We start from the raw sequence: 13,149 nt of genomic DNA, 5'->3' as shown, positions 1-13,149 counted from the left end.
GTGAGGGAGGAATGCAGCCGGAGATGTGCAAACGCATGCGCAGTCACACACACAGACACGGATGCACAAATTCCTTCTAATAATAGTTACTTCTCTCGCCTTCTCGCTCACCCTCTCCCTCTCCCTCTCCATGACTCTCGCCCTTTCTCTCTCTCTCCCTCTCCCTCTCCATGACTCTCGCCCTTTCTCTCTCTCTCCCTCACGCATTCTCTCTCTCTCGCAATATTTCTCTTCACGCACGCACATACAAACGCACGTACCAATACACATACGGCCCACACACAGGCATGGACGCACACATGCACAGGTACGCAGTACGTTTATTGTAGGCACATGCACAAACATATTACATTACGGACGCGACAATTCCTATTCCTCTTTCTTTTCTTTCTAATCCTTTCTCTCTTTTTCACCCCCCCCCCTCCTAGGCACAAAATGTGAATTTACGCCTATAATACATATAATAGATTTCAGCAGAGAATTTACGAGGATTCGAACCCAGGTTTTATAGATGTCAGTCTAGCGATCTAATCACTACTACGCACACCTACTATTACGAATTCCTCTCCCTATCTTTTTCTCTCTCTTCCTTATGTGTAACACGACCTCTGATTGGATAAAAGGCCAATAATTATACCGCGGTTAAATTATTATTTATAATTTTTTTTTTAAATGTTATATTTTATAAATTATATTTTAGCGGTAAAAATAATTATTTCTGAGTACGATGGCCAACCATACACGATGGCACCCATATCAGTCTATATATACACATTTTTATACATTGTGGTGTTACATTATACAATGTTATACATGCGTACATCCTTCACATGGCATTGTAAAGAATTTTGTATCATACATAGATAAGCAGCAAAATGTACTAGTAGGTAACCTTAAAGTTAACAAAAAAGGCAAATATCAGTTTAAATTATATTTTTTACATTTATTACGGTTTAGAAAATAATATTTTCATTACAAAATAAATTATGCATTATATGCGTCAATTTGTTGTCATTTGTTATTAGAAAACGCAATGCCCTTTGTAGAACTATGCACTTTAGTATTTAATATATTAAACGTTAAACCTCTTATGCTAAATAAAATAAATTACAATGAATTAATACTTAAAGTGTTATATTTGGAGTAATACAAAAACTTATACAACATAAAAACTTTACAGATCTTCAAAAATTAATATAGTTAGAAAAAACCAAGTTGTACATCCACTGTAATTTGACACAGCTTCAAACTAACAGTGATACTAAGCGCACTCAGTGTACCATGTTATATATTAAATTAATAGTCATACTAACATACATAGCTTATTACTAATCACCTCGTCAACCTAAACAAGAGCATACTTTGAACTCGCAATAGTTTGAGATGCAGGCCTGCTTAACATATCACTTTGAAAAATCTCACATTCAAGAGCACTTGCTTCTCTAAGGAGCCATATATACGGTATGAAAGCTTCCACTTTACAGGAAATAAGAGCATATTGATAATCATTTAGTAGTCAAATCGATCATCACTGCAGGGTCATCGTCGGACAATGCATGGTCTGATCTAAATGGGATGCGGACCGTACTGTGTCAGCCGGACATGGCTCATGATGAGACGAGTTCCATTGCCCTGACACAGCCATGCGAGGTAGCCAGCCACGAGCAGGAGGCAGGCAATGCGCAGTGCCGTGCCAACATCGATCACCCTCAATATGCGGGACAGAAGCCCTTTCATGCCCTTGCCATCGCCATGGCTCACCGACTTGCCTTTGTCATCACCACACGCCACTTCGTTGACTTTGTCATTGCCGCATGCCACGGCGTTTGCGTCGTCATCGCTACATTCCGCATTATTGTCTTTGTCATTGCCGCATGCCCCGTCGTTGGCATCATCATCATCGCTGCATGCCGCATTATTGCGTTTGTCATGGCCGCACGCGACTGTCTTGCCTTCTTCGTTGCAGCGTGACACTGCATCCATGTTGTTGTTGTTGCTATGTAGCAGAGCTGTCCCTCCCTCGTCGTCGCAGTGTGACACTGCATCCATGTTGTTGTTGTTGCTATGTAGCAGAGCTGTCCCTCTTTCGTCGTTGCAGCGTGACACTGCATCCATGTTGTTGTTGTTGCTATGTAGCAGAGCTGTCCCTCCCTCGTCGTCGCTGCACGAAAGCTTCTCAGCATCACCGCGCGATGCCGACTTGTCTTCGTCATTGCCGCGTTGTCCCGCCTTTGACTCATCATCGCTACGTGTACTCAGCACCTCTGATTGGTCACAGGGTCCTTCCTTGCTGTCGTTGTCATCACAGACACTGACAAATGAATGCAAGAGGAAAAAGTGTACAGAGTTTATCAACGGACACTTTCCCTCATCGAAATGTTAACATCGGTCTATGACACGAGCTTTGATATCGCTGCGTCTTACACAGTAACGAAGCAATGAGCTAAAGTTACATGGCTTTATGCTTAAGTATACCTCACGATATTTTCTTGGAAATGATTGCGAGTCAGAACTGCCACAGTTGTCTTCATGAATATACTCAAAAATCAATACACTTCTGATCAATAATATAAAAGTACAGAGTCTCACTACATTCTGATTCAACTCCAGCTTACCTTGAATTCAGTTCATCGCTAGGCTTCTCTATCACGCCCACAGCTTCCGGCAATCTAAAAAATGATTCAATTATATAGCAACTCATGGGACATATTGACTGATGGACACATGAAAGCATATTCATTGTGCCAAAAGTGAAAAATTAGCCGGTATTACGATATTATAACATGTAATAGTTTAATGATTTTAATGACAATAAATTTTGCTATAAGCAAGGAAAATGAATTATTATTACCCTGGTGGTGGGACTGTTTATGATGGCTGTTGCAATCTTAACATCACAATGACATTATCGTTATGCAAAAACCTATTATCAGAATCAACAATTACTCTTACCTTACTTCTTGACTGTGTTCAAAAACTGTACGCTTTACATCATTTCTCAGCTACAAAAAAGCAATAATAAATTACTCATTACTATGAATGCAATAAGAGCGAGACAGTGATCACCCTAAAATATCACAATGCCACAAGAATATACATCAATGTTTTAGTTCTGCTGATAGGGTCTATGTCTACCTGGGTACTGCCGGAACGTACCCTGGTAACTATCTGATATGGTTAGGGTTAGGGTTAGGGTTAGGGAGTAGGCGTAGGCGACTCCCTAGACTCGTTAGTGGAGTAGGCGAGGTACAGTCCGGCATATTAGATAGTACCAGGGTATGTTCCGGTATACCGGACCGTACCCAGGGAGACATAGACCCTGGCAGCTTTAGTTCTCTGTACTACTACACATAAAATCCTTGTCGGCAACCCCCCCCCATCCCCCAACAAAATTGTTACCATGCTATTGACACTTGCCTCTCTCCGTCCTTGCGAGATGGCCTCCGGCGTGAGAGGAGCCAAAGAGTGTGTCGACGAAGAATCGAGGGAGACATTGCCAGAATCAGCTGGCTTCTCGCAAAATGGTGACGGCAGTTCCTGGTTCCTCCGTACCTATGGTTACAACCCACGTCATCACCAGAAAATCAGACTCGTCTTATAACGCCACCTGCTGGCTGATAATTATTGATAGTCGTATTTCTTTACCAAGACTAAGAGTTAACATTCCCATGAAGCAAAAAATAATTGGTATTAATTATACTCCCTGCCTCGCATAGTTTCTAAAACCTTTTCAGTTCCTAATAGATTATAAAATACAATATTAATATCAATATTGATACTTGCTGCTAACATTTTCACTCCCTAATGATATGTAGACTGCAGGGGAATACCTTATGCCACAAGAGTGAGAATGCATTTGCTAGATGTCATATTATTTCGATACAAACTATTATTGTTAGGAATAATGTGGGGATTAGATTAAGTGGTGTGTCTATCTACATTATGCCTCCGTGGTTACACCCACCTTAAATTCAACCGATAAAATATTTTTTTTCCGGGTTTTGACATGATTAACGAACGACCTGATTAACGGCTCAATTAACAGCTAGTCGCTGGAATTTCACATAACACATAGACATAACATTAGTGTGAAACGACGTGCAGGTTCAAAACGAAGCTATTCAACCGTTAGGATTCGCTCACAAAATCTTCAAGTTCCATTCGTAGGGATGGCATGCAACATACACCCTCGAGTTTGTTTTCGGATTCCAGCATCATAGACACAACTGAAGTGTGGCTCCTATCGTTCTCCAACAGACTTCTATCCGCCCTATCCATACTACTAAAAGTATGAAATAAGAATTTATATAATGTAATAGTGCAAACGTTTGTTTTGTAACGTCAGTCACGAATTTGCTAAATGATTTCTGCACGGATGAATAAGCAATAGACAATTAGGGTTGATAATAAGCACTGTCACACGAACTGTAGACTAATACTGTAACTGTTACTGTAATTGTAGACTGTACACCTATCGCATTCACAGTAAGAGCAATGAATATAGTGCGTAATAAAGAGTGATATTTACCATTCATCTCTGTCAGTGTAATATTTCAACAAATCTTCTAGGTCTTTTTTTTCCATAATCAGTTTCTATGAAATGAGGAGAGAAAGCTCAAAATTAATCATAAATGATGGTCACAAAAATAACTAGAGCACTCGGAGAGCACAGACCTCCGCCAAGGCAGCTGAATTCTCTCAATGTGAAATTTTTTATTAATTAATTAATTAATTAAGTGGAAAAATTAATTAATTAATTAATTAATTAAATAATTAATTGGATCCGGATTAGTGCGAGCGTGCAGGTGGGGGAGGACTGTGGTTGCCCCTTAGCCTGTGGTTGCGTGATTGTAAGTCTACAGCCAGCGCACCTAGCGGAAGTGAACTGAAACGTGCATGTTAACAAACCCACAAACCCACAAACCAACACTCTAACACACGCCGGTGAAAACATAACCCCCGCCAAGCCCCTGGCGGAGGTAATAACACTCACTCTCCGCAAATCAATTACTCCATAGTTAATTAATCGAACAAAACAAACACAAAAATTTACATGCACTGATAAAATGACTCAACCAATATACGGCTACAATAGCACAGAAGTTACGTTACACACTAGTAAATGTTAACTATTGTAATATAAAAGCCAATTATGCCATTTGGCTTACTAAAGTAGCCATGCAAATAAACGTAGCTGTACACACACTCAGGCTCATACCCACACACGCACACATCCATACACACTCACACATGCACGCACGCACCCATGCATGCACACACACACACACACACACACACACACATAAGCGTGAACATTGAATCATTACTACGAGACCATCTAAGTACCTCAACACTGTCCAGCAGCTGCTCAATTCTGGCTTCACACTGCTCTAAATCCTCCCTCCGCTAGAATCCAATCACAACATCACAGCTAAGACAACATGAACAGAATTTTGATGCGATGCTACAACTCATATAAATAACAACACCTGACTGTATCACGAAACAATTGTACTCCATAATATCCAAGTCAAGTCAATGTTGCAATATCTAAACCACTGTGATTAAACAGTGATGGTATGACCAAAAACAGGAATCACCACAAATAAACCATCACTTTTATGAGCAACTCATACCTTGTCCAGATCAGCTTTAGTTTGTTGATGAAGTGCCTGAATTGAATAAAAACATCACAATACATACATGAGTGTCACAAACATTCCACGCACTACACCGGAGTGACAAAGTAGGCTACCATTAAAAGATTTCCTATTATGCTGTAACACAATACAACCTTGATAGAATTTTTCAGCTGTATATAACTTGTACACGTATATAAGTATTGAATGCTAGTGTGGCAAGGGGGACAATTGCTAGTAGGACAGGTTGGTTTACTGATCTACCAACTCCTAAAGTGCTGATTCAGGCTACTTCAACCAAGAAATATAATAAGTGTCTATGAGATATATAAAAGCAAATATAAAATCTTATAAACATATAACACCACCTGTGAATACAGTGCACAACATACACCTTTATACAAATGCTTCAATGATATTTACAAAGTAACTAACCTCACCCACCAGATTTTTCACATCAATGAGAATATCTATACTGACCTGAAGTGTTGTGAAATCAGCCTTTAACTTTCCATTGCTAACGTCATATCCCATCAATTCCTTATCCTGAGAATCCAGCTTCAAAGCAAAAACAAAAAAGGTGATAATACAGTCCTTGTGTTTTAAGGTGCGCGATCGCGCTCGCGTGCCATCGCGCGCCTCGATTGATCAGGAGAAGTGCGAAAAAACGCGCATCTAAGCATGATCAAAACGCACACCTCGCTTCGTGTTTTATTTTCGCAGAGGCTACGGGTACGTTAGCCAGTCACACTACGCATGCGCTGCTGCCGTATCTTAATGTCTCGAAGCTATGGATACTACGAGTACACGGCAGTCCCACACACAAGTACAAACAGTAACCCTATCCCTAACCCTAACACCAACCCCAACCCCAACCTCAACTCTAACCCTAACATTAACACTAACAATAAACCGACTCGGTTATCTTATATCGGCCATCTGTTATACCCGGGGAGTGTTCCTAGATGAAAAAAACCTGTCAAACCGTCAAACTCACCCAAAAATCCGTGAAAAACCCGTCAATTCGTCAATCTTCACACAATGTCATCACTCACTGTACAGCGCTGCCACACACAGAAAAATCGATTCCCTCACCTCATCCGGCTGCTGGTATTGTGAAACCGAAACCAATACTAAAACACACCACAACCAGCACCAGTTTCACCAGTTCAGAGGTACTACTCATTCAGCTCAGAGGTTCAGTTCAGATGCTACGATCTCAGAATGCATTGTACCATTCGAAAGCTATGCAGTTTCTGATTCAGTAGGAAAATTTCTTCATTTCAATGTGCATGGCTGCGTGTCTCTATCTATACTATGAGCAGCTAATAATGACAAATTTGTCCTTATACTATATTCCTTTTATTCATGGTACGATCTGACAATGGACAGCTGTAAGTGGGAGCGCAAGAGCTGGAGACGCCAGCAATCTCTACATATTTGCACCAGAGAATAAAACGAAAAACATTCTTTATCAAGGGGCTTTCAAATGAAAAGTCCAACCAATTCCTACATGCTGTTATAATAACTTTTTCTCATTTACACCATATTACTATTATGTCCCAACGGTTCTAAGTTCGGTTGTGCTGTCATATAAATGTCATACGTAACAGTTTTTTCGTTTTTCCCATGCTTATTATCTTATTACACTCATTTCTAAATATTAATATTGTGTGCAATGTTATTGTCGATTTTTACCCAATGTTCCTATTGTGTCCCATTATTAGTAGTATGAATTAGTAGCAAGATTTTACCCAGCGCAGCGGGTGGGTACCCGCAGCTAGTCTTATATACGCGTGTAAAAAGAGATAAACAGTCTATGGTGTATAACCTTTTTCTTTCAATATTTTGCATTTGAACTGACAATCAATCCAAAACAACTAGTGTAGGCTAGCTAATTAATTAATTAATTAATAATTAACTCAATTATTAGGCTGGAGATTAATTAATAGCTAGTGAACGGCATTATTTTGTGGGAAAGCGGCGCATGCGCAAATGGACTACCATACCCGTAGCCTCGAGACATTAAGATACGGCTACCGTACCCGTAGCCTGTGGGCACTCGGATGCAAATCACACACCTCGGCAAGCCAAAGTGTGTGATTTTTCACTCGCCTGCCTTTTCCAAAACACAAGGACTGATAATATGAGCATGAGCACGAAAACAACACAACAGCTTGTACACATTCAGAACAGTATGAGAACAACGCAGCAAACAACACGACATATACGGAGAACGAGGGAGGCAGCAAACATGGGAACGACGTACGAGCGCAGCACACTCACGTCAGAACAGTATGAGAACGAGGGAGGCAGCCCGTCGTTCCCATGTTTGACGTGAGTGTGCTGCGCTCGTCTGCAGATAGCCTCCTGTTGTTCTTCTCCAGCGTCGACACGTCCTTGCGCAGCTGATACAACTCTGCATCTATCAACGACCTCCGCTCCTCGACCTCGGCCAGCCTCACCTTCAGCTCCTGGTTCTCTTCTTCGATCACCTTCTGCTTGTCCAGCTCCATCTGAGAACTGTGGTAATGTTCTGAGCGTGAGAGCAAGAGTGGTGCACGCGACTCGTATAAAATAGCTACAAAATACATGATACTCTCTTCTTCGATAGCCTTCTGCTTGTCCAGTTCCATCTGAGAACTGTGATAAAGTTCTGAGCGTGAGAGCAAGAGCGGTGCACGCGACTCGTATAAAATAGCTACAAAATACATGATATCAGTAGTGACACCAATGACAAGATATCTGGTTGCCAGAGGTATTTCAATGAGAATACAAGGTGCAAGGAAGAGAGATCACTGGTCCAATACAACCTCTGATACTGCACTCTCACGGCTTCCAAGTCGTTAGACAGCATAACGTTGATCTGTTCCGTGGCGGTGATTTGAGCTTCCAGCTCACTATTCACTTCAGATAGCCTAGCGTTGCTAAACTCTAGGTCCGCATTCCTGGTCAAAAGATCAGAGTTGTAGCTGTGAAAGAATGGTGATAATTACATGCCATTAATTGTTAATACGATGACCACTCACAGGTATGTTGTGAAATACCATGGTAAATATCAGAGTTTCAGGGCATGAAATTAGCCAAAATGTGAACAGGCCCACCCAAAATTTTAAACAGGCCCTTAGACAATTTTAACAGGCCCTTAATTTTGTTCAGTTTATTTCATTATTAATAAAGTATTAGCTGTGTGTTTATTAGGCATACTCATAGTATCTCAGTATTTCATTGCTATCAGTGGAGTTCTACTTGTTTGACAGGAATTGCCGACGTGATTTACTTCTTAGTAGTCACTAAGTAAAAACTAGCCAGGAAATTGGTAAATATTGTTAATATAAAGGCAAGATAGGCAAAATTTGGAATAGGCCAAGTGGACTGATTATATCGGGGGTTGAACCAGCGGCCGCCGGCAAAATAGCGCTAATTTCACGCACTGGAGTTTGAATAATTATAATTCATGAAATGTTCTTCGTTACTATATCGTTCAAGTTATACTCTTGAAGAATTGCAGAACAGAAAAGCAGATTAAAGAAACATTGCAGCACCAATTTTGAAATATAACACCAGCTAGTCAGCAGTCAAAACAAGAGGAATAACAATAATAACTACAAACAACTGAAGATTTGTTATTAGTGAACAGCATAAAAAACATATTGAAAAAAAGTTCGAAAGTTCAGGTGAAGACAACCGACTTCAAACACTATCACATCTTGGCAGACATAATTGACCTTTACACTGCTCTCGCCAGTAATGTTTGTGCTCAATTCCAAGTCTTCACAAATATGTTTTAGTAAGCCTGGATGCCAGGAAATAAGCCGATGAAACTAATAATTCTCTAGCAAAGATTGCAGCGAAATGGGCTCCTCAGCGTAATCCCTCATGCCATCATACCTATGTTTATCTTCAGCACAGTCTTCAATTGAGCCATAAGTAATGTTGTGCATATCTGGTGGCAACACTGTTATACCGGGAAAAGGAAAAATACATGTAAGTAAAAACCTCAGCAATAACCATAGAGTCAAATCAAATAATTGAACTTTTCGTGAAAAACTGCACTCTGTATATAATTATGCAAGATTGGTATCAGCTTTGTATTTTCGATTTAATACCGAGCTTACGCAAAGTGTATAATGCATTACATCTCTAAATTATGCATAATTAAAACATTTCTTTCACGTTTATATTAGATATAATAATGTAAATTTGTACAGGTACTTACCTTGAGAGATGTTGCCCACATCGTCACAACTATAACTGAATGTAAAAATAGACTTATAAAATAGCAAAGATAGAAACCCATCACGCTGTCAGTAGTATACTATATTTTGTCATCTATTTGATCGATTTCTGCTTTTATTAACTCTCTTGATCCTGATTACCTATGGGCATATATAATCTAACCAAAATAGATTTTTATAATTTATAATTACTATTTTTACTACTTATAATTTCACCATAGTTACTGATTCTATCACTGACAAAATTGCACGAGCCTATGTACCTCATTCTTTGTTGTTGTATCCAGTGTTTGATGCCAGACTTGTAATTAGACATGCTAATTTTATTGTTGACACAGTATGCATGAAGAATTCCTCGCAGCTTATGCAGCTCTCCTGAATTCTGAAAGCAGGAAGGGTAAGAAACAATTTGGTCACACTGACGTACATAACTAATTCTCTAAATGAATAACAGATTTATAGCCATGCAAGTATAAGAGGGAGAGGAGTGGAAGAGAGAGAGGGGGGAGGGGAGAGAAATGGAAAAAGAGAGGGAGGGAGAAGAGGAGGCACAGAGTGAGACAGATAGTTAGTATATATATATATATATATATACAGGATTCGAAAAAAGGGCAGCAAGCAGCAGGTTTGCTGCATACAAGAGGCAGTTTGCTGCCTGCTCTCAATGTTGGCAGCAAATACTTGCTGCAAAAAAATCCCTAATAAACCATAGTAAAAGCACTAAAGACTGTCTGGTCAAGCTAATAGATAGATGTTATATAGATAAATAGATAAATAAACAGATAGACCGACAGACAGACAGACATGCAGACAGACAGACATGCAGACAGACAAGCAGCATGAGAAACAGACACAAAAATAGATAGTTGGGGTAAGAAAGAGCAACTTCACCTGTAATTAGTAGATTATTGGTTTCATCAAAATTCCGCAGTGACCAAGTATTGGTTTAGCACACAAGTGACGCAGTAATACTGACGATGCGAATACATGATAATATTTCCATGTATATGCAGGGGTAGAAATCAACTTTTGAACACGGGAATCCAACGGACTCCCTACCCTCAAAAAGAGGGAGTCCGCAGTCTGAAGTTCAAAATTAAAGATATTAACAATAACGCATGTGCTTATTTTTAACATTCATGCGGTTGCACGTCTGCCAAATTTTACTGAAAAAATACGGTAATTCCGCGAGGCCGTGCTCCGGAACGAACTAGTTAGAATGGCAGAATTTTCAGAGAGTCACACGGACTCCTTCATATGTCAAATCAGGGAGTCCGACAGTAAATCAGGGAGTATTTGACTCCGGACTCCTGTTAATTTTGCACCCTGTATATGTGATCAAGAGCGTTTTAAGTATGCTTATAAGCATACTTAATACGCTCTTGATGTGATGACTAGATCAGTCAGCCATGGGTTATATGTTGCGTGCGCGCACCTCATGTTCAGATGCCACTATTTCCCGAATACGCTCTAACAGCATAGAGACATCCACTTCTCCCTCTTTTTTGACATCACACATCAGAAAAACGCTGTCAATCAAATCTTCCTCTGCAATATAAACCGTTATCCATATTAATCACCATACTACCAACTAGCTCTAGTACTATAGCCCACGTACAGTTGCTGCAGGCCTGCGGCAACTGTACGCGGGCTATAGTTCTAGAGCTAACTACCAACATAATATGAAGAAGAATATATGCGACTGAGTATATACCTATCAATATGAGACGTCAATAGACACGCCAATGTCCAGTACACAAAGAACAGTAAGAAATACTATAATATAATACAACAATGTTAACATATATCACAATTAGACATATTATAATTGTAAAAATGGAACGATACTATTTACGATAGTGCAGTGGCTGCCCAGATGTATTACTGTATAGGCCCCTACCTGTTTTGAGTCTGCTGACATCATGTGCCTCACCTGCTTCAGTCGATCTTTTTGGAAAAGAGCTGTTGATTTCTGTTTGCTCACAGGATATCTGCATCTTGCCACTGACACTGTCACTCGAACTTGTGTTTGTAAGCTGACCAGCTTGGCGCTCCATACTGCTTGCCAAAGAAGCCATCACGGAGCTCTATATAAACATATAGAGTAGTTAATAGTTTTACGATAGCATAAACGCTAGCATAAAAAAATGCTAGCCTGACACTGACGCTCATAGGGTCTATGTCCCCCAGGGTACGTTCCGGCAGTACCCCGGGGGACATAGACCCTCTCAGCGACACTGACAGGCTAACGCTCCATTAGGAGTGTTCCCAACTTTGATATCATTAATGATTAATGATTAATTATTGATAATCCTAACCCTAACCCTAACCTAAATGACATTAAACCACAAACTAATATATGACCATGACCATGTAATGATATATATATATATATATATAATGACCATTAATGACATTAAAGTTGGGAACACTCCTAATTTCCGGAGTATCACCCCACTGACAGGCCGGCTGTGCAAGCACAAGTTCAAGCAAGCAGATTCCGTTCGTGTGGCAAAGCCATGCCAGAAATAAAATGGAGTAAACACAATATCTACAATACATGTACATTGATAACTAATATTCCGATATTTTTTCGACATTTATTTATCTTTAATATGTTCAAAACAAATTTAATAACATTTTACGATCAACCTGAAAATGAACATACCGCCATCACAGATGATCACGTGATACCATAACAATCAACAAGTGGCTTTCGGCAGAAGAGATTTTTTCCATTGATCTCAATATTATATGGAGATCATTGGATTTTATCAAAGACTTAATTTTATGTTGTCTATTTAAGAGTTAAAACAGTAATACAGCTTAAGTTGTTAACGATTTTTTCGCCAATAATATGCCGGAATCGCATATGGTACGCGCACAGTCTAACGTGGTGGAATTAACTCATTTTAATTAAAAAAATTGACAACTAAATATATTCTCGGTGACTCTCTTTCGGCTCTCACATGGAACCGTAATTATGCGTTCCAAATGACATACATTACATACATTATACATTTCTACACGTCTATATATATGTTAATGATATTGTATTGATTGTATTGTATCAGGCCCGTAGCCAGCTTTATATTGGGGGGGGGGTTCGTTTTTAAATGTTGCAAATTTATGAGGGCGCGGGAAGCGACCGAGCGAAGGAGCATATAGCGACCGAGCGGGGGGAGGGTGTGGGAGGGCGGTGGCCCCCCTCCCGCACGATGGAGATTTTGCAATTATTACACTAAAATGGAGCGATCTGGTGCATACCTGAG

General features: G+C 39.9%; 1 protein-coding gene across 5 annotated transcripts; it reads right to left on the bottom strand.

The window, feature by feature from the left end:
- Positions 1-922: 922 nt before the first annotated feature.
- LOC106810974 (lymphoid-restricted membrane protein-like) lies at positions 923-12,584 on the bottom strand. Of its 5 annotated transcripts, XM_014814508.1 has the most exons (18): positions 12,546-12,584; positions 11,778-11,964; positions 11,313-11,425; positions 10,141-10,259; positions 9,859-9,893; positions 9,531-9,597; positions 8,453-8,611; positions 7,994-8,162; positions 6,120-6,197; positions 5,637-5,672; positions 5,347-5,406; positions 4,529-4,593; positions 4,144-4,282; positions 3,418-3,552; positions 2,953-3,002; positions 2,616-2,669; positions 2,050-2,311; positions 923-1,983 (listed from the first exon to the last, which is right to left on the bottom strand). In XM_014814508.1, the coding sequence occupies exons 1-18, from the start codon at positions 12,549-12,551 to the stop codon at positions 1,567-1,569; spliced, it is 2,151 nt and encodes a 716-aa protein (XP_014669994.1). In that variant the 5' UTR covers positions 12,552-12,584; the 3' UTR covers positions 923-1,566. The 5 variants fall into 5 exon arrangements, with proteins under 5 accessions (XP_014669994.1, XP_014669965.1, XP_014669986.1 ...); XM_014814479.1 differs by having other exon boundaries at positions 923-2,311; XM_014814500.1 differs by having other exon boundaries at positions 923-2,311; positions 4,186-4,282.
- Between the last annotated feature and the right edge of the window lie 565 nt (positions 12,585-13,149).

This window comes from Priapulus caudatus, unplaced genomic scaffold (assembly GCF_000485595.1).
Source record: "Priapulus caudatus unplaced genomic scaffold, Priapulus_caudatus-5.0.1 Scaffold17, whole genome shotgun sequence".
NCBI lineage: Eukaryota > Metazoa > Priapulida > Priapulimorpha > Priapulimorphida > Priapulidae > Priapulus > Priapulus caudatus.
Note: the sequence above shows the minus strand (reverse complement) of the source record. Positions and strands in the feature narration are given on the sequence as shown.

Coding starts and splice junctions, on each gene's coding strand:
- LOC106810974 (XM_014814479.1), bottom strand. Junction 10,260..11,312: donor TAGTGGCATCTGAACATGAG/GTGCGCGCACGC, acceptor TCCTGCTTTCAG/AATTCAGGAGAGCTGCATAA. Junction 3,553..4,143: donor GAATGGAACTTGAAGATTTT/GTGAGCGAATCC, acceptor TTGTAACCATAG/GTACGGAGGAACCAGGAACT.